Source organism: Macrobrachium nipponense, chromosome 20, assembly GCF_015104395.2.
Source record: "Macrobrachium nipponense isolate FS-2020 chromosome 20, ASM1510439v2, whole genome shotgun sequence".
NCBI lineage: Eukaryota > Metazoa > Arthropoda > Malacostraca > Decapoda > Palaemonidae > Macrobrachium > Macrobrachium nipponense.
In genome coordinates, this window is record NC_061089.1 from 72333152 (window position 1) to 72359313 (window position 26162).

Genomic DNA, 26162 nt, shown 5'->3' on the forward strand with positions numbered 1-26162 from the left:
AAAGAAAGAAAAAATGCTTACAGAATTCCCCGTCTTAAGAACAGAATGCAGTCAAAGCTATATCGAAAATACATACCCTGATACATGTATGAGAGAGAGAGAGAGAGAGAGAGAGAGAGAGAGAGAGAGAGAGAGAGAGAGCCTTTAAATAAATCTTTACCCTATCTACTGACGCCCAAATGTCTTTTCAAAACATCATAAAACACATCACGATATTTCGGCTTAAAACAATCAAAACAAGATGCAAATAAATAAATAAATAAATAAATATTTAGAAAAGGAAAGCTAGGTGCCAAATAAATAAAAAGGTATATTGCTGAATATAAGAGCAACGGCCGATCTGCCCTAAGAGACTTGGATAATTAAGAGAAAGACACACATTCTTTTAATTTGACTATCGCTTCGTCGCCCTCCCACTAAGTGGCTCCTGTTTACCAAAGGCATCTCTTGTTTATAGTGTCATATATATAAGACCTGGGCCAATCAAAAACCTGGAGAATATTTGCAAAAGACGCCCAGTGGAATCTCTCGTTGGTTGGCAAATCACAAAAATGCGGTTGTGAAATCTGCTGACAATTTTTTTTTTTTCATAGGTCACTGTGTCGCATGCAGCCTCCCTGCATGCGACACTTTACAATGAATCCGCACTAAAACCGAATGATTATCGCGGGAAGTGTCATTTATTTTTCTTTATAACATTCATTTGCCTTCGTTTTTGACTCTTGTTACATGTGTGAAACGAAATTGTGTATTTAGGCACGGTGGCTTTTTCTTCGAAAGTGACCTCGGGAGTCGTTTTCTAGGGCTAATATTTCTTGGGGGAGTAATTACATTTACATTGATTCATAGAGACTGACTTATAGATTTAGGCACAATGCCAAGCACTGGGGCAACTAAGGCCATTCACAGCGTCTGAAACGGAAATTGGCAGTATAAAGTTCGGAAGGTGTTACAGGAGGAAAACCTCAAAGCAGTTGCACTATGAAACAACTGTTAGGAGAGGGTGGAGAGTTAAGATGGAAGAAAGAGAATATGAACGGAGGTACAGTAAAATGAAAGACCCATTATCTTTATATTCACAGTCCTTTGCTTGTGTGTTTACAATCTTCCCCAACGGGATTGTACTAAACGTGCCGCAAAAGTGGATACGTATTTCGGGTTACAATCCGTGGGGAGTCACAATCTACGAAAGATCCGGTAAGGCTTTACAACTATAACAGAACTCTGCTAACACGTGATCTACAACTCACAAAAAAAGGAAATATCACCATTTCTTATTGCAATATAACTCCTTCGTAGCACAATAACAACCTCTTAAAATACATCTGCCTTACCTACCAAACTTGACTGCCACATCTCAGCCTGCAATTACCCAAGATGCAACTTTGGGTTTAATGTGCAAGATTGACCGTCCTTGTAACGTATATAAGGCTTCGACATGAAAACACTGTACTCGAGTAGTAATCATGTAAATAATAACCGTGGCTTTTCTGCCTTGAATCATTGCATGTACAAATGCAGACAGCGATATACGGCGTAAATGGGTAATTGCTTTAAGTATTCTTGCGTCGTATGGCTGGGCGTTACTGGGTCAAATTACAAAATAAAAGTTTTGTGAAGAAAAAAAAAAAAAGACAAACGCATAGCCTCAAGAAATGTAAGTCAGAGAACAAAAGAGAGAGAGGGCCATGAAACCTCGGTAGAGAAAGATAAGAAGCCAGTCGTGAAACCTCGGGGAAGAGAGAGAGAGAGAGAGAGAGAGAGAGAGAGAGAGAGAGAGAGAGAGAGACTAAATACCACAACCAGGGTGTCGTCCTCACGTTTTTTTTACAACCAGGGTGTTGCATTCACCAATTTTTTTTTTTTTTTTTGTATTATAACCAGGTTGTCTCATTCACCAAGTATTTTTTATTTATCCACAACCAGTGTCACCCCAAGTTTTTTTTTTTTTTATTTTTTTTTTATTTTTTTAACAACTTAGAAGGTGTCGCAATCACCAAAGTTTTTTTTCTTTTATGCCAATTTCCTGACAAGGCGCCGATCCCAAGATGACGTCAGCAGCAGTTTCTCAAGAATTCTGACCTTCCTTATCCCTTACGAACGTCATCCAGAACGTAAGTTAGTTTCCGCCAAAATAAAATCACAATAACAACACCTCTCTCTCTCTCTCTCTCTCTCTCTCTCTCTCTCTCTCTCTCTCTCTCTCTCTCTCTCTCTCTCCTGGCGATGTATTTAAAAAAAGAAAAAAAGTGTGAAAAGGACTCTTGGCAAGCAGTACTGGTCAATTACAGGATATTGCTGGCAGCCGCAGAGAGGAAGGAGGAGGCACTATTGCGTGGCACTGTGGAAACCCGACTGCCAATCGGGTATTTTGCAAGGCTTTTGGGGACGCTATATATACTATATATATATATATATATATATATATATATATATATATATATATATAATATGTATGTGTGTGTGTACACTATGTTTACTGAGAAATTAAAAATTCACGGCACGACGGCAAACTCTGTATTTCTGAGGTTGGGCTAAGTTGACATTGACAAGGTATACGCACGCAAACGTAAAAAAACGCAAAGAAAGAAATAGCCAAACGACAAACAAGACGACAAAACAGAACAGAAGGTGGGCACGTCTTGCCAACACAAGGGGGGCCAGGAAGGCACTCCTTCAGGAATTCGGCGAAGCTGATTTCACACGACAAACACCTTGGAAACAACTGAAACAGTCTTTGCGTTTCTACACCCAGAACGAAAAGACACAAGAGAGAAAAAGCCTAGGCTAAGCCAGGACCAACATACGAACGATATAGATAGGTTTAACGCACAAAAACAACACTAAGTTTCAACCACAGACCCAACAGATCTCATCAGCTGTTCTCCACTTGGCGTAATATTTGCGAAGACTGAAATATCTGAAAGTATACTGGTTCTCAAAATCCTGTAATGTCACTGGTGGCAGCAAACAGACTAAATCATGCAGGCTAAACAATACGACAAAACCGACGTTACTCATCGTCAAAACGCGATTACAAACCGCAGTGTATTCTGATAGAAGTTGCTCTTTGAACAGGAAGCCTTCCTTTAGAAAAATGTCAACAAACTGGTGTCAGATTTCAGACAACGTTTTTGACACTTACGTCACTGCATTGACTCTGGGTCGAGGTCAACATATGGTTTACAAATAGAATTTAAGGAGGGGGGGGGGGGGGTTAGTTCCAATTCACAATCTTTCGTTCACCTTAGAAGAGATTTATCAAGCAACGTAAATTTACAGAACTGTGGCATTTGCAGGGATAATAATGTATCGATAACTGGGATTGCTGCAATAGACCGCGCTGAGATAACGCACTATTATAGATAACAATTATCATCGCCAAAAAAAATTCGGTACTGCATGACGCCATCGCATATAGCGCAATCCTAAACTACTGTGACGCTTGGTTGATTGATTGAATGATAAAATGTTTTCTGGCACCAAGGTCACTGATGGTGACGCTTGTTGAAAAGCGAATAATAATAATAATAATAATAATAATAATAATAATAATAATAATAAATAAAATAATTAATAAAATGAATGAATAAAATTAGGTTAATAGTTTTACACTTCTAGAAACACACTAATACACCAACTTTCCCATGTTGAAAAATACAAAAAATCTATTCTTTTGCACCACCAATTAAATTCTTTTGATACTCATACGGTAACCAGGGTTCGTTTCCCGATAACGGACATCATCATTTCTTCACATTTCTTGCACTTTGATCTTCGTAGTGACAATCGTATCCAAAAACGCGCAGCAAAGAATTCGAGAAGTTATAAAGAGGGCACTGTGGCTATTACAATTGCACATGTATCTGGTACAACTGACCAGTAGATTACATACAAACACATTATACTTACATTGAAAATCAATTTGGACATGCACCATCGTATCCTCATTGCGGCCGAACTGGAAATGTAGAACTCTCTTGTGGCAAAAAAATCACTGATAATAGCCAATCGAGACGCACTGAGGAACCACACACACACACACGCGCGCGCACACACACACGAAACTCGCTCGGGACTGACGGTACAGCAGCGACAATGTTCTTAGCAGGGACAGCGTATGTGTATATATATGCAGCTCGCTTGCGTCTGTATATCTGTGTCCCGGATCGTCTGTGAAACTGGGAGACGAACGCGTCTCTCTTCAGAACGTGTCACCAAGTACGCGAGAGAGGCTATACGGAGGGGAAGGATATATATCCTTGATGTTCCTGGGCGATCAGTTAAGTGAGGCGAGAGAAGACACGACACCTTCTTCCTCGCCGCGGCTTCTCTTTTCGCCCCGTAATTATAATAATGTACCGAGGGCCAGAAATTTTGGCAGCGGGCCGACGAAGAAGATTCCGTCAGCTACAATACCCAGAATCTCCCCTTAGCCCTTGTGTATGATCCACCCTTTCCCTTCCCCCTCCTCCTCTTCCCACTTCCCCTCTACGAAAAATACGTACACACAAACTGACACCACCAGGATCACGCGCGTACCGTAGTCCCGGGAAAAGCGATAGGATTCCCCTAAACGATGCGGTCACACTAGGATATAATTGTAGGATAAAAATACCGGTTGCATCGGACTCTCGGCAAAGCTAGTAGTGCCGTGTGTAGTGTCTCTTTTCCTCATATTGTTTTCTTGCGTTTGTTTACTTAGGGCTTCTCATGACGAATGACTTCAAAACAGAACATTAGAAAATTCTGATATACAATATTCCACAGAATGAAACTATGTATGGTTACAATTGCAATTACCTTACGCATAATTAAAACATGTCAAAATTAATAGATTCCACTTAGTTTTCTAATAAGAAACAATCTTTTTAAGTTTTACAATTAACGGTACGTTTCCTTCAAAACCCCAACGCATGACTAAAAATATATGTGAAAATGAAGAAGCTCACTTGAATTTTCCTAATAAAATACAAACCTAAGGTTAATATTCCGTAGATAGCGACCCCCCCCCCCCCCCCCCACGGATTATTTATTAATAGTAAGTTTCCTTCAAAACACCAAAGATTAATTAAAAATGTCGAAATGAACGGTATCACCTGAATTTCTTAATTGAAAAATGATCCTAAGGATTAAATTATTATTATTCTATCATTTTGTGTTTATTTCTATTACTTTTATTGCTATGTTTATTTCAGTATTATTATTATTATTATTATTATTATTATTATTATTATTATTATTATTATTATTATTATTATTATTTAAATTTTTATATTTATTGTTTTAATTTTTAATTTTATTATTATTTCATCATTGTTTTAATTTTGTATTAAGTTTCATTTGAACTTTTATAACTTTTTTTATTTTTCATTTTTTATTATTTTTATTTTTATTATTATTCGTATTTCCATTTTTCTATTTTTAAATTTATTATTTTCATTTTTATTATAATCATCTCATTCTTTTTATTTTAATTTTTTCATTTCTATTTTATTTTATTTTTACTTCAATTAAAAATGTCAAAACGAAAGTATCACCTGAATTTCCTAACGGAAAAACTATCCTAAGGATTGAATCGAACTGGCTGCGTATCCTGTAAAAATCCACTTTAGGTGTAACGTCCTTCCCGGTCCTTGGAGACGTCCTTGTTTAGAAGGGCGTTATCACGCCTTCTTGATATTCCCCCCCACAAAGGTCCACGCTGCCTCGTTTTCCGACGAAATGATAACTTTTAAACAAACAGCGGTGGGCGGATTATATAGAGCAGAAGTGTTTCTCGGAATACAAGTGCCTGGTATATCGTGTTTTTTGTGCGCGTCTGCCTATATATTGACTATTTCTCTCTGAAGCACAAACACAAGTGATTATTTGTAATCACCAAACCCTATATATACAATATATATATATATATATAAATATATTATGATACCCTACAGGTAAAATGAAAAACGCTACCCAAGAAATATCAAGCCATCTTGAAGGTGACTCTCAAAATAGGTAAAATCAGACGGATTTATACCCAGTGTTTCATTTTACACTGGGTATGTGTATGTATTTGTGTATGTGTATGTGTGTGTTTGTGTGTGCGTGTATATAATATAATGTATATATATTATATATATATATATATATATATTATATATATATATATATAATATATATCTATATATCTCTTATATCTATATAATACTATATTATTATATTATTTCAATTATACCCCAATCCAATACTGCTGTGCTGAGAGCGTGGTGCCACCTCGCGTTATCTTTCAGTTTATAAGCATATGAGGTGGGTTAGGTTACAATCCACATACCATAACCATAACCCAGAGTGGACGTGACGTTCGACGGGGGAATCTGCGCTGACGTCATCTGGTATCACATCTCTTGGTTGGTCACCGATTCAAGTGATGACCAGACCTGAAGTGTTATGTGTATTTTAACCTTAAAAAGCTATTGAGCGCACGCATGGTAAAGTCTAAATAGACACTACGGAGATGTAAGCAGACACTACATCTTAGTAGACATTACTATTAACGCGGAAGATTCTTAAGAGTTTATACCTAGCGAATATCGCATTTATACACATTCTAAATCCATATAGGAATATACTTCGAAATGTAATTAACGCTTCTTAGGCCTATAAACATACATCCCAAATTTCGTAAAAAAAAAAAAAAAAAAAAAAAAAAAAAAAAAAAAAAAAAAAAAAAAAAAAAAGAAAAAAAAAAAGAAAAAAAAAAAAAAAAAAAAAAAAAAGTGGAATTTTGGAGATGGATGAAAATGTTCTTAGACATCTCAAAATAACCACAAATTAATATTTAATCATAAGTATATAATCAAATAACACAATCAAGCAACATTACTCAATAAAAAGAGGACATCCTGACTCATCTCCCAAGATTGGGAAAAAGCCCAGTGTAAAAAGGCACACTCGTGCCATAAATGGCACTCTATAAAATCTTTATTACTCGTTTTTTCTTCTTCTTCTTTTCGACCGAGCCAGGCACCACAGATCCGCGGGCTGTCGTCCAAGAGCATGAATGAAGTGCGAAAAACCTCGTAACCCCGAAAACGGAGTGTGTGTGTGTGTGTGTGTGTGTGTGCGCGCGCAGAGGGAAAAGCCACTTGTAAAGTATAAGTGTTTGTATAAGTGTCTGTGTTGCATCTGTCGGGGCATAACTGCGCTGCCTATTTTGGGAGAAAAACGCCTTTAGCAATCCACGCGGGGATGATCTAGAAGTTTCCGCTCGTCCAAGGGGAGACTGTAGGTGCTCTAGTAAATGTTATTCATTGTCTACAGGAGACCGTATGTGCTCTAGATGCTTCTCCTCGCCTACAGGAGACTGTAGATGCTCTAGAAGTTTCCGTTCTTCTACAGGATGGTGCTGTAGAGGTTTCCGCTCTTCTACAGGAGAGTATTGCTGTAGAAGTTTCCGCTCTTCTACAGGAGACTGAAGTAGATGGTCTCTAAAAACTTCCGCCCATCTACAAAAGACTCTTAGATGCTGTAAGAAGTTTCCGTTCGTCTACAGGAGACTATTGCTGTAGCAGCAGCACTAGTAGTGGTAGTATTGTAACTTACATTTGTCGTTTTTTGGTAAAATCAGTTATATATATAAAAAAAATCTAATAAAAAATAATATACAATTAATAATCCTTTTCCGGTAAGTCATTCCTACTTAAAATTCTTTTGCGAAATGTGGGCCAAGGGCACGGTGCCCCCCTCCGACGCAAGCGAGTACAAATTCACGGAACAATAAACAAAACCGGATGAAACTACTTATAATATTCTTCTCCCCCCCTACACACCCTTCACAACGCAGGTGTGTGTGTGTGTGTGTGTGTGTGAGAGAGAGGAGAGAGAGAGAGAGAGAGAGAGAGAGAGAGAGAGAGAAAGAAAGAAAACAGCAAATCGTAGTTGCAAGAAGCATTATCCGTGACAAAAATAACACAAAATTATTGAGAGAGAGAGAGAGAGAGAGAGAGAGAGAGACGAGAGACCAGACGACGAAATGAGTTGCAAGAAGCATTTCGTGACAAAAATTACAAAATTGAGAGAGAGAGAGAGAGAGAGAGAGAGAGAGAGAGTTTTGCTCTGAATGAAACGGGTTTCACGATCGATTAAAGCGAGATTACTTTTGGCCGGAAATCTATACATAATCTATGACAAAAAATAATAATTAATCTGATTCGCTCTACCTCTACGTTAACCGTAGCGTAATTTTATTTATTTATTTTTATTTTTATTTTTTAGTCGATAAGAAATTCGTCGGCTCGTGGACTCGAACCACGGAAACCAAGAATTCAAGACGTGCAAGTGACGCGCTTTAACCCACAGGACCATCGAGAGATGTGATCATATATATATATATATATATATATATATATATATATATATATATATATATCTATATATATAGTACTGCCTTTACACACACACACACACACACTCGTGAAAGACCAAACAAGTATGCAACAGCCAGACACAACATCGCCATCACCATCACCTTCATATTCTCTAAGGTACATTCTCATGGCTTTTCTCCCTACACCACCTCCTCCCTCCCATGCCCCGCCAATCTTCTCCCACACTAACTCCGTACTAAACAGTCCATCTTTAAGCGACGCAATGCCAGCCGCTGCTGATACCACCACCACCACCACCACCACCACCTCCTCCTCCTCCTCCTCCTCCTCCTCCTCCTCCTCCTCCTCCTCCTCCTACTCCTCCTCCTTCCTTCCTTTTAATCTGTCATTCTACGAAAAGCAACCCAAAGCCGATAGTCATACCTATATATATATTATATATATATATATATATATATATATATATATATATATATATATATATATATTTCCGTTAAACGATGAGACACGAAGGAGAGAGAGAGAGGAGAGAGAGAGTAGGAGAGAGAGAGAGAGAGAGCAGACACCAAGTTTTCCGGGGGAATGGGGTCAATGACAATAATAATAATAACAACAACAACGGCCGAGATTTGAAAGCATCACAGCAAAGCTTGTGAAGGTCTTGTTCATTGTCAAGCCACAACAGAACACATGGAAAATTCCAGACCTACTATGCCTTTGTATAAGAGAAAGCCCAGACCTCAACGTTCTACGTAGGGAAAATTCAGACCCCTACGACCGTAAGAGGAAAAATTGAGACCTTCTATGCCTGTATTAAGGGAAAATTCAGGCTCTCTATACACCTAAATAAGGGGAAAATTGAGACCCTACGCCTATTAAATTGGAAAATACAGCCACAACGACTATAAAAGGAAAAATTCATGACAACCAATCAATGCCTTAAAAAGGAAAAATTCTTGACACCCAATACCTTAAAAAGGAAAAATTCTTGACACCCAATACCTTAAAAAGGAAAAATTCTTGACACCCAATGCCTTAAAAAGGAAAAATTCTTGACACCCAATGCCTTAAAAAGGAAAAATTCAGACAATGCCTTAAATTGGGAAAATACAGAAATCAATTCCTTAAAAAAGAAAAATTCATGACACCCAATACCTTTAAAAACAGGAAAATTCAGACAGCCAATACCTATCCATGGGAAAATTCAGACCCATTACACCCATGGAAACTTCGGACACCATACGCCTATAAAATGGAGAACTCGTGACACCCTACGCCTGTTTAAGGGAAAATTCAGACACCCAGTGCCCATGTGAGAGAAAAATACGACCCCCCATTAACACCTATAAGAGGGGACAACATCAGACCAAACGCCTGTAACATGGAAAACTCATGACACCTTACACCTACAAAAAAAAAAAAACACCTACAAAAAAAAAAAAAAAAAAAAAAAAAAAAAAAAAAAAAAAAAAAACAAAAAAAAAAAAAAAAAAAAAAAAAAAAAAAAAAAAAAAATAACAAAAGGAAAACTACACGCCCCTAAGCCTACAAAATGGTATAAATGAACACCCTTACGCCTGCAGAAGAACAGTTTTTCAGAAAAAAGGTGCCATCCCTTGACATCAGACTATGATACCACACCTGAATAACCGTACTCCCGGATAGACAGACGGATTGATTTCCGGTTATCAAACTGGCGTCACAACATCTAGGATACTGTTATAGATGACGAAACAGGACTGAAAGGACCTCCGAGAATCTTAAGAGGTACGAGATGAAATGATTCGAAGTAGTTAGTAGTTCTCAGGGGGGCGTGGCAGGTGCAGTTGCAGTGTGTGTGTGTGTGTGTATTTCGATGACATCCGGGTAGCAGCATTCAGGTAGGAAGGGAAAAAAAATGGAAGGCAACAATTGATGCGTGAAGGAAACTGACTGATTGATGGCGAGTTGTCTAAACACACACACACACAATATATATATAATATAATATATATATTTATATATATATATATATATATATATATATAGATATATTATATGTATATTACCATAGGACGGAACACATCAAAGAAGTTCAAGCCAAAACAGAAAAAACATTATAAAACTTATCAAATAAACACTATAAAACTTTTAAAAACGATGAAAAAAAAAATGAGGGGGTGTGGTGGGGTGGATAACACGACATACGAGCACCTACGGTTACCGAATCAATTAATAATAAAACTTGAAAAATATCTATAACACAGAACAACCAAGGGAAATAGAATGGCTGAAACCACGGATTAAAATACGACCTTTGTCTACATGGTGTAATATAGTAAGTTGTGCTTCCGAAAGCACTGGATGTGGTAATGATGCTACTTCAGTTATTGGTAAGATTTTTCACATAATGCCATAAAATTGAATGGCCTCTATCAAATGCCTGCAACTGCCGTTATTAATGCAATTCCTCAGGGTAATTCGATTAACTGCCCAAAATGATTTGCTCGAATCATTGTAGGTTAAATGTTGAAGAGAGATCAATTAGCGGCCGCGTTGCAAAAAAATAAATAAAAAATAAATAATTAAAAATAAATTTAAAAATCTTTCTTTCTCAATAATATTAATGAATGAAAAATGATTTACTTAGTCAATAAATGTTTACTATAAAAAGAGATCAATTATCACCAAAGTAACGAATAAAATAAAAATTAAAAATCTGCTCCTCATTGTCAATGAACTTAACGAATGCAGAATTATTTACTTTGTTAATAACATATGTTTGTGATAAAAGCGATCTATTGAAGCCCACGTATAAAAAACGAAAAAATAAGACAACTGCTCCTCATTGTCAATAATATCCTTTAATAAATGAGCGTACGCATAACCTAATGTAAAAAAAAAAAAAAAAAAAAAAAAAAAAAAAAAAAAAAAAAAAAAAAAAAAAAAAAAAAAAAAAAAAAAAAAAAACCACGACCAAGTTCTGAGCGAGTCATTTGGACAAACACTGCAAGGAGCATCCAATAAGCACATGTTGCTTACTCAAGTTACCTTCTACCAGTATTGTTGAGACGCAGTTTGTGCTGAAGAGGTCAAGACTGGCTGACTGACTGTGATGCCGAGAGAGAGAGAGAGAGAGAGAGAGAGAGAGAGAGAGAGAAGAGAGAGAGAATGGCAATTGCACTGACTGCCGAGAAAAGTAAGGAATTGTAATCATTAACCATTTCTTTTATTGAATGCTTTTTTAAAGAGAAATTTTCCGTGGACTAACAGATAAAATTCCAAGGCCCACAGCCACTTAAGAGATATGTTTATGCAAAGTAAGCGCGCATACGAGGTATTGTGTGAAGGTGGATATATATATATTTTCTCTCTCTCTCTCTCTCTCTCTCTCTCTCTCTCTCTCTCTCTCTCTCTCTCACATTATATATATAAGTCTACACACGACATCATAAAATGAATTACATAAGAAAACTCACTGTCTATCTTACAATCTACAACATAACCTTATCCAAGAATGACTGCTGAATGACACAAAACAGCCGAGTTACGCTATGTTTAATCCCCTAAACATCCCTGCTTACATACACTTAATTACTTAATTTAAGGTTTCCTTGTTTACAAAACTTTAATCAAAGGTCTGACGGACACCCAGCGTGTACTACAAACGGACCTTACTTTCCTTTGTAGAAGTCTAGTTACACAACAATCTAGATTTAAGTCTAATCACACAACAATCTATTTCTTAGTGAGATTCAACTACTTACAAACATAAAACTCTTAAGCACACGATAGCTGTACATTATGCCGAATAAACTATATTAGGGGTATCTTTCAAGTAGTTACACAACAATCTATTTCTTAGTGAGTTTCAGCTACCGACCGACACAAAACTCGATATCTGTGCATTATGCCGCATAAACTATATTTGGATTATCTTGAATAACAGAAATCTATTCCTTCTACTTTATAACTTTTATTGTGATCAGGTATAGGCTATTATCATCTTTCTTCATCACTTAATATTTAAATCTGGTTCGTCTGGCTTCTACTGTACTAAAAAAAGACTATACATACACACCAATATCTCAATAACCAGTACTGCAAGTTTTCCTATCTATAGAAAAGCGTGTATTACTGGTATAGTTCAAATACCACATTGTCAAATTGTCACTTGAGTAACAAGAGTGGTAATTTCAAAGTTTCAAACACCACATATCAAAAAATATCTTTTCTTGAATATTACATCCTAATCATCTTTCGTCGTACAGTTTTAAAAGGACGCAAGGATATGCAAACCGTCCGTTTTGTAATTACTGCACCCTCTGGCCAAGACATTTTTTTTCATGACCTACATACAACACCACTAAAAACGGTATTTTATTCAGAAGCTCAAATCTTGTCCGAGAAAAGACGAGGAAAATTTTAGCTCTAGGACAAACGGGTGATAATTCAATTCTCTTCAAACATTGTAAATGTCTCATTTATGGTTAGTGCATTTGTAAGATCCTTATGTAAGAATATAGTGTTCCTTTACGATAATTTATTCTGATATGCTACATAATTTTATCCTTTCACTAAGAAGAATCACTTAGCTTCATAATCTGCGTCTCATTCATATGACAATTTTTCCACCTCTCATAATCATTTCTCACTATTTTCAATTTCATCCCTTTAGACTTTGAAAGTTTATTTTCATATATGTTTATGTGCATGTCTGTCTATGGCAATCTGCGTCCGAAATATAGCTTTTGAATTTGAATTTGAATTGAATATCCGTGCTGTATCTTACTTCTCTCCCTTCTTCCTAACAATTTAGGTCAGTCCACAAGTATTGCGTCATCGCCAGAGGTTAGTCTATCCAGCCTCTCTATCTTATCTTTTCTCCATTCTCCAGCCCTTGACTTAACCTGCTGTCTTTTCTACTGGATCTAAAACCTCCCACCTTTCTCTTTTTCTTATGATTTTCTGGCCGTTTTCCTTATCCCTCCATGACATGTGGCTAAATATTATAAGTTTAGTCCTGTTTCTCCTGAGTTTTCTTAATTTTTGAACATACATTTTCTCTAACTGAAGTATATTCATACAAACAAATATATATTATATATATTAGTTTTGTTTCTCCTTAGTTTTCTTAATTTTTGAACATACTTTTTCCCTAACTGAAGTACATTCATAGACAAAAATATATATTACATTTAAAATGAGAGAGAGAGAGAGAGAGAGAGAGAGAGAGAGAGAGAATAACAACAAGTAAAATTGCAAGTCAATATGCAAATGGTTACAGCCATGGGTCCTGATAAAACAATAGCACATTATTATGACGAAAAATGCACAACAGGTGGTGTAAAAAAAAAAAAAAAAAAAAAAAAAAAAAAAAAAAAAAAAAAAAAAAGAAAAAAAAAAAAAAAAAAAAAAAAAAAAAAAAGGACACTCAGCATCACCTAAGCACCTTGGATGATACAACGTCGCTTTGAGATACACACTCACACACACACGAAAGAAAAGACACATGTTAAATATTTAGACGATTTAAATTCTCTTATTCGTTGTATAGTCTAAACGAAATCCGCTACATTCGTCACCATCTGAGACTTCTGAACCTTCCTCTATTTCTTCTGTGCTCTCCTGTCGTACCGTCTCTCTCTCTCTCTCTCTCTCTCTCTCTCTCTCTCTCTCTCTCTCTCTCTCTCTCTCTCTCTCAATCGCGACCAGTTGGCATGTGATTACTGGTGTGTTGACACCCCGATATATACAAACGCGACTCTACTCTTAAAGGCGCCTCCTATTAACGGTCTTCAAACTCACCTGCTAGACATCATAAGACATCACCTGGGCACGGAGAAGACGTCAGTGAGACTTCAGACTTCAGGCAAACACAAACTGCAGCTCATTAATCAGCCCCAGAAGACGGAGGAGGAGAGGAGGAGGAGGAGGAGGACTTTCCAAGGACTCCTCCTGCTCTCTCTCTCTCTCTCTCTCTCTCTCTCTCTATTCTCTCTCTCTCGGCAATCAATACCCGAACGTCAAGAGTTAACGCCGCTCAGCGGGCAAATGCGAACACGTGCCAGGAATGGGTGGGTATTAAAAAAAAAAAAAAAGGGGGGGGGGGGGGGGGTTATGTAGATGATGTGGAGTTTCACAACGGCTTATGGTAGACGACAATGGTTAAAGAGGAATCCATGGCATGATTTATTGGTTTTGATAGATATTGTAATTGCATTTGGCTGGTTTTGCTAGTTATCGTAATTAAGTTTCGCTTTTTTGCTTCTTATTGTAATTAAGTTTCACTGGTTTTGTTTGTTATTGTAATTAAGTTTCGCTGGTTCTGCTTGTTATTGTAATTCAATTTCGTTTTTTGCTTCTTATTGTAATTAAGTTTCTCTTTTTTGCTTGTTATTGTAATTAAGTTTCGCTTTTTTGCTTGCTTTTGTAATTTAGTTTCGCTGGTTTTGCTTGTTATTGTAATTAAGTTTTGTTTTTTTGCTTTCTATTGTAATTAAGTTTCGCGCTTTTGCTTGTTAACGTAATTAAGTTTCATTTTTGCTTGTTATTGTAATTAACTTTAACTTTTTTGCTTGTTATTGTAATAAAGTTTCGCTGGTTTTGCTTTTTGTTATAATTAAGTTTTGTTTTTGCTTTCTATTGTAATTAAGTTTCCCTTTTGTGCTTATCGTAATTAAGTTTCGTTTTTGCTTGTTCTTGTAATTAAGTTTAACTTTTGTGCTTGCTATTGTAATTAAGTTTTGCTGGTTTTGCTTGTATTTGAAATTAAGTTTCGCTGGTTTTGCTTGCTATTGTAATTAAGTTTCGCTTTGTTGCTTGTTATTGTAATTAAGTTTCGCTGCTTTTGCGAGTTATTGTAGTAAGTGCTCCATTGAGGATCCATTTTTTGATAGTTACCGTTATTGTAATTATTTGTTTCATTGTTTCTGCTACGTACAGTAGTAATTATGTTTAATTCAGGTTACAATGTTTTTTTGCTAATCATTGCAATTACGTTTTATTGCCTTTGTTAGTTATTGTAACTATGCATGAAAATAGGCTATTAAGCATATTCTATCATCTTGAGAGATTGTTCTTTTTCAATATAAAAATATTCAGTTCAAAAAGTTTCTACACTTCAATGGCTTTTCTCTACAAAGACGTCGAACGTGACTGAGACCAGCTGATGCTTTCAAATAATTATAGCTATATGTGTCCAAAATACTCTACATGGGGAAATCAGTATATGAAATTTACTTCGATGATATACCGCCTGATCTGGTAAATAATATTTGGCCCAAAGTTTATAGTTTACTCTGCGAAATGTCTGAGCCAAGCTCGAGAGAGAGAGAGAGAGAGAGAGAGAATAACACAACTGCCCCGTTACTCATAAGGACATGCGCGTGTCTATATTAGTAACGCCTCGTCCATTGTGCAGTTACGCTTATAAGCAAGAGCGTGTACGTGTGCGTGCGTACGTACGCTCGACCACGAACTTACTGACTTGAATCTTTGAAGCCGAAGAATGATTCACGAGATAAGAGGTCTGATTATAATAATACAACGTCACGACGACACTCTGATATCCGTCAACATGTTCCATCTTTCGTTTTCCAAGGATGGGGGGCGGGAGGGAGGTTAAGTTATATGACGCACCAAGGGTTGGGTTTCTCAGAACTTAAATCTTATTAATCTTATGGTGTTGTAATGTAACGTCATTCGAGTACGTGCCAGCACGGGCTCTTGTTTCAGTGAATAAGTCGTGCCATCAAAACATATGGAAACTGTTAACTCGGTACGTAGGACTGATATACCTCGTACAGTCTCTCTCTCTCTCTCTCCTCTCTCTCTCTCTCTCTCTCTCTCTCTCTCTCTCTCCAAAGGCTGGTACACCATTTACTAGATCAAAATACAAAGACAGAAATAAAACATACGTACTTTCCTGAACTCTTCAATAGAAAAAATAATAATAATAGTAATGAAACATATCTTGGAAAATTGAAGAAGGTGCAACCTCTGATTTCGTAGAAAAAAGAAAAAAAATCGTGGTAAGAAATGGGTTAGGGAAGAACTGTTTCAAGGTCACACAGTTTGCTGATGTAACCTGTCCTTTTCTGCAATAACATAGGCGTGTCTATCTCCAAGGCTACCAAGGAAGGAGAGAGAGAGAGAGAGAGAGAGAGAGAGAGAGAGAGAGAGAGAGAATCAGTTGCACAACTGGCTATGTGCTGAAAAATTGAAAATATCTAGTAGCCTTTAGTAAAGAGAGAGAGAGTTTAACTGCCTTTGTACGTATTGTGGTTTATCTTCAACCTTGCCCCAGGTTTTGAGGTTAAAATTGTAAGCAAAGTTGCCATTGAGGTAAAATTCTTTACCACTTTTACTTCAATAAAAAAAAAAAAAAAAAAAAAAAAAACTTAATTTTCCCGTTTTCTTTTGAAATGTGATTCGGACCTACCTCAATCAAGGAAGCTTAAATTAGTGTACACATTATGCAAAGTCTATCCTATTTGTAAATTCTACACCATCCTTTGATATTGATCGCGTTAATACGGTAAAACCCTTGATAGCGTTAGAGTCAATTACTCATCGTGATTAGATAGAAACTAACTTGCAATTGTAATGATTATTTTTACTCCAATTCCCTTGTGTTCATTATTAATGAAATCCATATCCCAAGGCAAAAAATGCTAATTAGGCCCAAAACGTATTGTGAATTCATTTGAAATCCGTAAGTAAAATACTATGGACACATGTATATTTTACGCGTTTGTAAATTTCAGAAAAAAAAAAAAAAAAAAAAAAAAAAAAAAAAAAAAAAAAAAAAAAAAAACATATATATATATATATATATATATATATATATATCACATACATATACATATATATTATATATATATATATATATATATAATTCCGAACTCAACAATAAATTCTTTTAATGTACGGTTTAGTTGAATTCCTTGTGCAATTTCTGAATGACATCAACATCCTATCTTTTATTTAAGTTTTATTACCTGTAATAAAACACACGAGGAATCTACAACCTTTAAGAAACTGGTTTTGGTCATTACAGATCAGAAACGTGACTACACAAGGAGACAAATGTATTCCGTAAAATTTTAACACCTATAGTAGATTCACATCAACCGTCCATTTGATGTCTAGGCCAGTCCCTTACGACGCGCTCCTGATTGGCTGTTGATAAGCCAATGGCAGGGCTGGAAACTCTCAGTCTCTCTCTCGAGTTCATATAGGCAGGACGTATGCTCCACCTCTCCTGAGGGATACTTTTGAAAGACGTATCCCTCAGGAAAGCTGGAACATAAATCCTACCCATGTGAACTTTCGAGAGAGACTGAGAGTTTCCAGCCCTGTGACTGGCTTATCAACAGCCAATCAGGAGCGTCGTAAAGGACTGGCCTAGACATCAAATACACGGTTCATGTGGATCTACTATAGCTGGTGTTTTGTCTAATAAGGATAAGGCTTTAAATGTCAGATTACAGTTACTGTACAGTATTCTACAAGACTGGTCCACGATTCGGGGATGAAATGTAAATCCTATAAGGTTTTGGACTTGCATCATCGACCATCTCTCTCATTATCAGCCATTCTTGACCGTATGGGTACATCTAGGTGCTCTACATTTAAGGTGACCAACAATAAACATAAAATCTTAATTTCTAAAAGTCGACATAAGATATTTAAAACCCACCTTTTCGGAACCAACGCATGACGAATAAAGACTAACATAACAGTTTGACTAGTAATACGGATATTTAAACTGAATATATATGCAGCTGCTCATAAAATAAAATAAAAAATATCAATAATGACAAATACAAGAATAATGGGAAGAGAAGATGAAGTAATAATAATAATAATAAAAATAATTAATAATAATAACGAAGAAGAGAAGAAAATGGGTAGGGAGGTTGGAGTAAAGAGAAAGAGAAAGAAGAAGAAGAAGAAGAAGAAGAAGAAGAAGAAGAAGAAGAAGAAGAAGAAGAAGAAGAAGAAGAAAAAGATTGCTAGTATGCTGTGAAATAAAAATGAAAAAAAAAGAAAAAAAAAAAAAAAAATCTACAGGACCTACCGTGACCTGAATAGTGATTCCATGATTACAACCCACCTGTAAAAGAGAAGAAAAATCATTAAGTAAAGAATCATACATATTCAGATTGATAAAATCCATAACCTAAAGCAAGCTATTTATTGCTGATCCTGCAATTAGTTCAGAGAAGCTCATGAGATTTCGGTGCTTTGCGTAACTTTGCTGAGCTTTGTGTGTGTGTGTGTGTGTGTGTGTGTGTGTGTGTGTGTGTTTGAATTATTATCTTGTACTATGTGGTTAACTTAATGCTGACACCAGGAAGCAATATAATATTATAATAAACAACTCTTTCGCAAGGCCAAGAAAGCAGAAAATTAAACCGTAATACTGACTGAGTTTCACAGGGTTTAATGTTTTAACACCTGCTACCCGTAGGACGATACCAAACATACATAATATATTTCTCCTGAGGTTTAACCGCTCGCTCTCGCTCTCTCTCTCTCTCTCTCTCTCTCTCTCTCTCTCTCTCTCTGCATATAGAAACTGGACTTTGACTCTTCCGTGACCTTGATGCCAACTAGAAATGTTGGAGGACAGAGATTTACCATCGTTCGTCGACGACTCCTATGAATAATTTCACGAAAGGTACTACATGCCCTTACTACAGTATGCACCCAAAATCTATATAGATATGGTGACACAGAAGATACAGCACCTTTTTCTCAGTAGTTAAAGGAACAAAATGAGTTTAGATGACAGCTAGACGTTATTACATTTTCCAAACTTCAGTTTTTTTCCTTTTGCTCCCGAGATCAATTATAATATTTTAGAAGAAAATTTCGCGGTTAATATTTGTTTGTTTGTATGGTGTTTTTACGCTGCATGGAACCAGTGGTTACTCAGCAACAGGACCAACGGCTTTACGTGACTTCCGAACCACGTCGAGAGTGAACTTCTATAACCAGAAATACACAATCTCTAACGCCTCAGTGGAATGCCCGAGAATCTAACTCGCGGCCACCGAGGTGGCGGGGCAAGACCATACCAATCACGCCACTAAAGGCGCTCATTTTACTTTGTAGGATGAAAAAAACAAAACAAAAGGTAGTTGCATCTCGACAACAAATAATTTTTCTAACAATTAACAATAAGTATAATAGCATTTAATACATCTGTTATACATAAGTTACATCTCTCACCAGACAATCCAAATCACCAATTAATTTGATGACTGAGGGACTTAAAACATCCAAACTGAACGTTCTTGAATTGATCCTGACGATTGCAGCCTTTCACATTTATCCCACAAGTAAACTTGCATCATCGCCAACACAGAAGATGACTGACAAAACCAGCTTTTCCTCTCTCTCTCTCTCTCTCTCTCTCTCTCTCTCTCTCTCTCTCATACCATCTGTACATAATGTTCGACATAATAATGTACTTAGTATATCCTTCCAACTCACCTGGCTCCATATGTTCCACTTTTAACCCTGCACACGGGAATAGTGAATGTTTCAGAATATATACTTTAATTTTTTTTTTTCATGGTCTACAAGTGATGTTTCTCACAAGAATCACAGTAAATGTAAGCAATACTCATATGAAAAAAGTTACATAAATTCATTCTTCATAAGAGGCACCTTTATCTTTTACTTTTTAGCATAATGTTACGTTACCGACTTTTTCTTGAATTTTTACTTTCAGTTTTTGCGATGAATCTGCATGCAAGTGTGGACTATTTCTTCGCACAAAATCATCTCTACGACTAAGCCTTAACTAATATTAAATATTCATCGCATGTCTTAGCTAGTTCACAATATCACTGAACGACATTAAAAATAGACTGTAGATATACGTAACGTTTTCGAGTACTTTATATTAATTCATGGTCGTCTATTAATCTATCGCAAACTCATTTTTCTTAAATTACAAAAAATTACCATCCAAAATAACGGAAATTCCTTAGACGCGCACTACCATTCAGGTACAAATATATTCATACATACATATATACATACATACACACATATACGAGTATATATATTTTATATATATATATATATATATATATATATATATATATATATATATATAATAATATATATGTGTATATATATATATTATATAATATATATATATATATATATATATATATATATATATATATTATATATACTCACCCCCAAAGACTCTCGTCATACTTTTAATATACACCCTTTTCTATGACTTGTTTTTACAGTCCATTCAAAATTGGATTTCTCTCTCTCTCTCTCTCTCTCTCTCTCTCTCTCTCTCTCTCTCTCTCTCTCTCTCAGGGCAGGCGAAGCAGAAGCCGGGAGACATTTGAAATATGCCAATAAGCTTTCTCCGCCAAATAGAAATAAACAACATTCGTCTAAAGACATCTCTTCGTTGTCATTTCCTGTCAAACATTTGACCCACATGCTTAAATATAGGGCACCACAGGATACCGTCCCTGGTCCCCTTCTTAACCCAATTCCTAAGCTTGATTCACGCATGAGTTTGCTTTCAGTATCAAGAACTTGCGACGGTTCTCACATACACATACATACATATACATACACACACACACACACACACACACACCTGTCAATACGTACATACGTACTAATTTTAAATATATATATATATATATATATATATATATATATATATATATGACTGGTAAAAATGTTCTGTTACAACAGAATTCCATCTAATAAAAGGAGCCCATAAAAACACCAAAATATAGAGAGAAAAATACTATATTTCAGAGACTGAAGAGGGAGACAGCAGTCTCTGAAATATAGTATTTTTCTCTAATATTTTGGTGTTTTTATGGGCTCCTTTTATATATATCATATATATATATATATATATATATATATATATATATATATATATATATATATCCAATGTAGCACGAAGGAACACGTACTTGAGAATACCCTTAAATCCAAGGTAGAAAGGTACCTTCTGTAAAGGCCTATCAACTTTTTTTCTTTTTTTTATATTCAGTGAGAACTTGAAAATGTCGAATATACTACGAAAGTAGTACTTGTTACAAGTCCCTGTTTCATTTGCCTCCCTCTCCGTTGATTTAAGGATATATATATATATATATATATATATATAATAATATATATATATATATATATATACATTATATTTATATATATATATATATATATATATATATTAATATAATATATATATATATACACACACACACACACACACACAAGGTGTCCATAAAGTCCCGGTAACATTCTGGGCAATAAATACTTGTAATGGTACTGGGACTTTATGGACACCTCGTATAGTGTGGTTATAGTTAACATACAAATACACTCCTTACTTCCCTTCACTCCTTTCAAGAAATCAAGATAAAGCAACCTACATCGATTCATGACCACTGCTGAAATACACTTTCATACACAACAATATACCACAGAAGACAACTATGAAACCACCACCTCACAAAACCTAAAAGAAAACGGGAAAGCCTAAAAGAAAACGGAAAACCTACCAACCAAATGATAAAGGTATCACCAAAAGGGCGCTTGAAAGGTTAAATTCATGATCGAATCGACCTTGCCATGTTACAGTTCACGCACGAGTGGCTACAGTCAATCCCTTAACTGTATAGGAAAAGAAGAAGCAAGTCCTGTAGCTGGTTCCCTAATCAGAAATAACCCCGATCAAAGCTCAGGCTAAACCCTACTATATTTAGGGCATCTTAGCAACCCTATATTTAGGAGTAATTTAAAGATTAAGCAATATGGCAAAAGTGCATACAACCTTACTCGACTAGATTGTCAAGGTATGCATAAGATAGAACTGCAAAGAGTATATCTGATAAAACTAAAAATGAAACTTCATAAAATGAAAAAAATATCCTACTTTAGGATATTTTTTGGCTGCAATTAAAAAAAGCCTTCTTGAGATGCCTCGTAAATGTCTGTTAAAATAATAAATAAATAAATAAATAAACCGACAGGACTGAGAGAGCCAGTATGCATTACATTCAAAAGTACATTTGACCAACATATACAGACAAAGATCGCCGCTGCAGCAATTACTCGACTGATTTCTGTGTACAAGCGTCTCTACTTCATAAATATGGAGGTGTCAGGAATATCAAATTAAGCCCCCCTCTCAATCCTCTCTTCTAAAAATTCAACGCGTAAGGAAAACTTCTGCCAAACACCACGCAGTTTAAATTTACCTGATCATGCAAAACAATTCAAGACCCGATTTATATTCTGATCATGAACTCCTACTGCGCCTTCAGAGCATAAAAAAAGATGATTCAGCAATATACAAGGTCCTTTACCTTCATTCAGTCATCAAGACTTTGAAAAAGAAATGAGTTTAATATATTAAGATCAAATGAGTTTGCTGTAATTTAAGATTAAACTGAGCAGAAGCAGTGGACAAGGGATTAAAATGATCGAAGATGCTATTTCTAGTGCTAACAATTGATCAAGATCATGAATTGGTACCTTTACAATCGTAAGGATCTTTATTACTTATCTCCAATAGCTTTCTCTAGAAATAACTATTGATTAACGATGTTACACTGGTCTCAAAAGTCGTAGATCACTAATACTAATAACATCTGCTACTAGTGATAATAATCAGTACTTTCAAAGCACCACGCTTTGGTGAAGCGTAGATGAATAATTGACAGCTTAAATATGTTCCTCATTGGACGAGTGAGTTGCCTACTCGCCTATCATTCTGGTAGCCCGAATTCGCTCCCTACTGCTGCCAATGCGGAACAAGAGGAATTTATTTCAGGTGTTTAGAAATTCACTTCTCGATATAATGTGGTTCGGGGCCCCGTAGCTAAGCAACCAATTGGTTCCTAGCCACGTAAATAAAAATCTAATCCTTCGGGGCCAGTCCTAGGAGAGCTGTTAATCAGCTCAGAGGGCTGGTTAAAGTAAGGTATACTTATTTACAGCTTAAATAATGTTAAAGAAAGCGTAACATGGCAACTGAAAATTTAATATAATACTGACTGAAAGCTATATTCAGCTCGTCAATATTTCGTTCTTAAAGACGTATCAATTTAATTACCTTAAAACATTACACAATAAAAAGCAGCCTAAGAAAAAAAGGAACAATAAAAACAGAAATAGATTCTAGATAAAAAGTATTTTACGCCTTACCTTTTGTGAAATTCCCAGAACAAGGACATTGACTCACTCAAAACGTATACTGACCGATTTCATTTATTTATTTATTTTCAGCGTTCCATTTTTAGCCACGACCCTCATACAATCGGTTGAATGCTATATAAAAAAATTCCTCGCAACCTCTTCCTACTGTTTATTACTGTCCTACAGTGCAATTTAGTAATTGCCCTCAGACAAGTAATTATAATGGCGATGAAATTCCTGGCGACTCTTCAATCGGTATTCCAATCATCTCAAAAAAAACTCTTATAAATAACAACAGAATATTATTCAAACATCAATTAAAAGTCCCATTCGTTTTCCAAGTATAGAAACCACATTCAATTAGATTACTTAAAAGGATGCCTGTGTACAGGTGCTATCTTTGGAATACGGTTATTTCACATAAAAAAGAAACGTGTAATGTTAATTAGAAGTGGAAAGCATACAGGAACCATCATATGATTTATACAATTGCCCACGGTCTCTCCCTCTAACGAATGCAAGCACATACAAACGCCCACCCACACACAAAAATATATGTACCCACATTACAAAGACATGAGGTCAATTAGTCATATATAGATTGCATACAAAATCCACCATGATCTATCCAATTTCACACACTGCAACATTCTCTCTCTCTCTCTCTCTCTCTCTCTCTCTCTCTCTCTCTCTCTCTCTCTCTCTCTCTCTCTCTCTCTCCCTAACACACACAAGCACACACACACACATATTATACATACAATTATATACAATATGTGTTAGTGAAACTGGCAATAAAATGTGAATAAAAAAATATGTTTCAGGCCTCAAGTAATAACACCCAGGATTCCTGAGAGACAAAGCACGCTTGAATATATATATATATATATATATATATAATATATATATAATATATATATATATATTTATATATATATATATATATATTCTATATTATATATATATATATATATATATATATTATTATCTATATATATATATATATATTTTATAATATATATATATCTATACGATATATATTTATATATTATTATATATATATATATATTTATATATATATAAATAATATATATATATATAATATATATATTTATATATATATATATATATATAATATAACTATATATAATATATATCAGCATAGTATCAATGTACATCTACAAAAGCCCCGAATCATAATAACCAAACACTTACCTCTAGAAAACTTACACATCTGATCTTATCTACAAAATAAAAGCAATAAAAGCTGTGGGAAGATGTTAGCTACATAAAACGAATTAAATATACAAACCTTTGGAGATAAAAAAAAAATACAATAAAAACGACTCAACATCGAAAAACATTTAAAAAAAAAAGAGGAAATTAAGAACGAAATCAAAACGAAACCAAAGACACTCATACAAGGGCATAACTGCTCACGTCTCTTCACCTGATTGAAGGCGTGGGTGGGGTCGGCCAGAAGGGCGCCGACCATGGCGGTGTACAGGTGGCTACTGATGTCCCCAGGGGAGTGGTCGAGGCTCAGCCTCTTCCTCCCGGGCTTCGGTGACGACCCGACGGGCGAGCCGGCCTTGTCCTTGCCCGAGGAGGTCGTGCCCATGTTCCCGACGCTCAGCCGCCTCAGGTCGCAGCCACCCCCGCCGCCGCCGCCCGCAGTCACGGCTCTCCCGACGCTTAAGCGGCGGCCCATTTCGGCGCCGCATTCCCGCAGTTTGTCCAGCATGGACATGCTGGTTTTTGGGAGGTCGTCGCCGCCTACGCCTACGCCGCCGCCCTCACCGCCCAATCCTCCTCCTCCTCCTCCTCCACCGCCCCCTCCTCCCACGCCGCCCGCGTCCTTCTTCTTATGGTCCCTCTGCTGCTTCTCCACGCCCTCTCGCAGCATTGGGGGTGGTGCTCCCGCCACCACTGACGCTGCTTTGGGGCACCGTATCGTGGAGGGGGCGGCTGTCGACTTCCGTCGTCGAAGCAGACGAGGAAAGTGGTGGGTGAGGGGTGGGCGTAGAAGTGGGCCAGTGGGTAAAGGCCCCTTTATCCTCTCCTTAATCTACCTCTACTACTACTGCTACAGCAGACGGTGGTCCTTTAAAAGTTCTTCTCCCAGGGGAGGGGGTCCTCCTACCTATCCCTCTCCCGGACTGGGGGCCAAAGAAAACACGCCCTGAGCTCTTCAGGTTTGTCTGGTTCACGGTATATACAGATGTTCTCCGATTACACCACAAGTATTGTTTGTCGACTGCTTATATTTTGATATTTTCCTTCACATCTTTAAAAAAAAAAATAACCATAGACTTTAAGCAAAGACTTTGAGTAAAACAATCACCGAGAAGGAAATCTTCCAACATTAACTTATTGAAATAAACATTGACGGAGTCGGGGCTAATTAAAAAAAAATCATACATAGTATATATATATATATATATATATATTATATATCTATATATATATATATTAATATATATAGATATATATATATATATATATATATATATATCTTACTACAATGCGCGTAATGTCTGTCCCTCCGTCCGTCTGTCATTCAATCACGGCCAAACGGTTGGTCCGAGGGGCATAAAACTT

At 36.2% G+C, this 26162-nt stretch overlaps 1 protein-coding gene across 1 annotated transcript in view; it reads right to left on the bottom strand.

Moving 5' to 3' along the window:
- Nucleotides 1-26162, bottom strand: part of LOC135195050 (kalirin-like) — a 1052038-nt gene that overhangs the window by 88392 nt on the left and 937484 nt on the right. Inside the window, 1 exon segment of the mRNA XM_064221390.1 lies at nucleotides 18436-18471. Within this exon segment, the coding sequence (XP_064077460.1) occupies nucleotides 18436-18471 (36 nt within the window).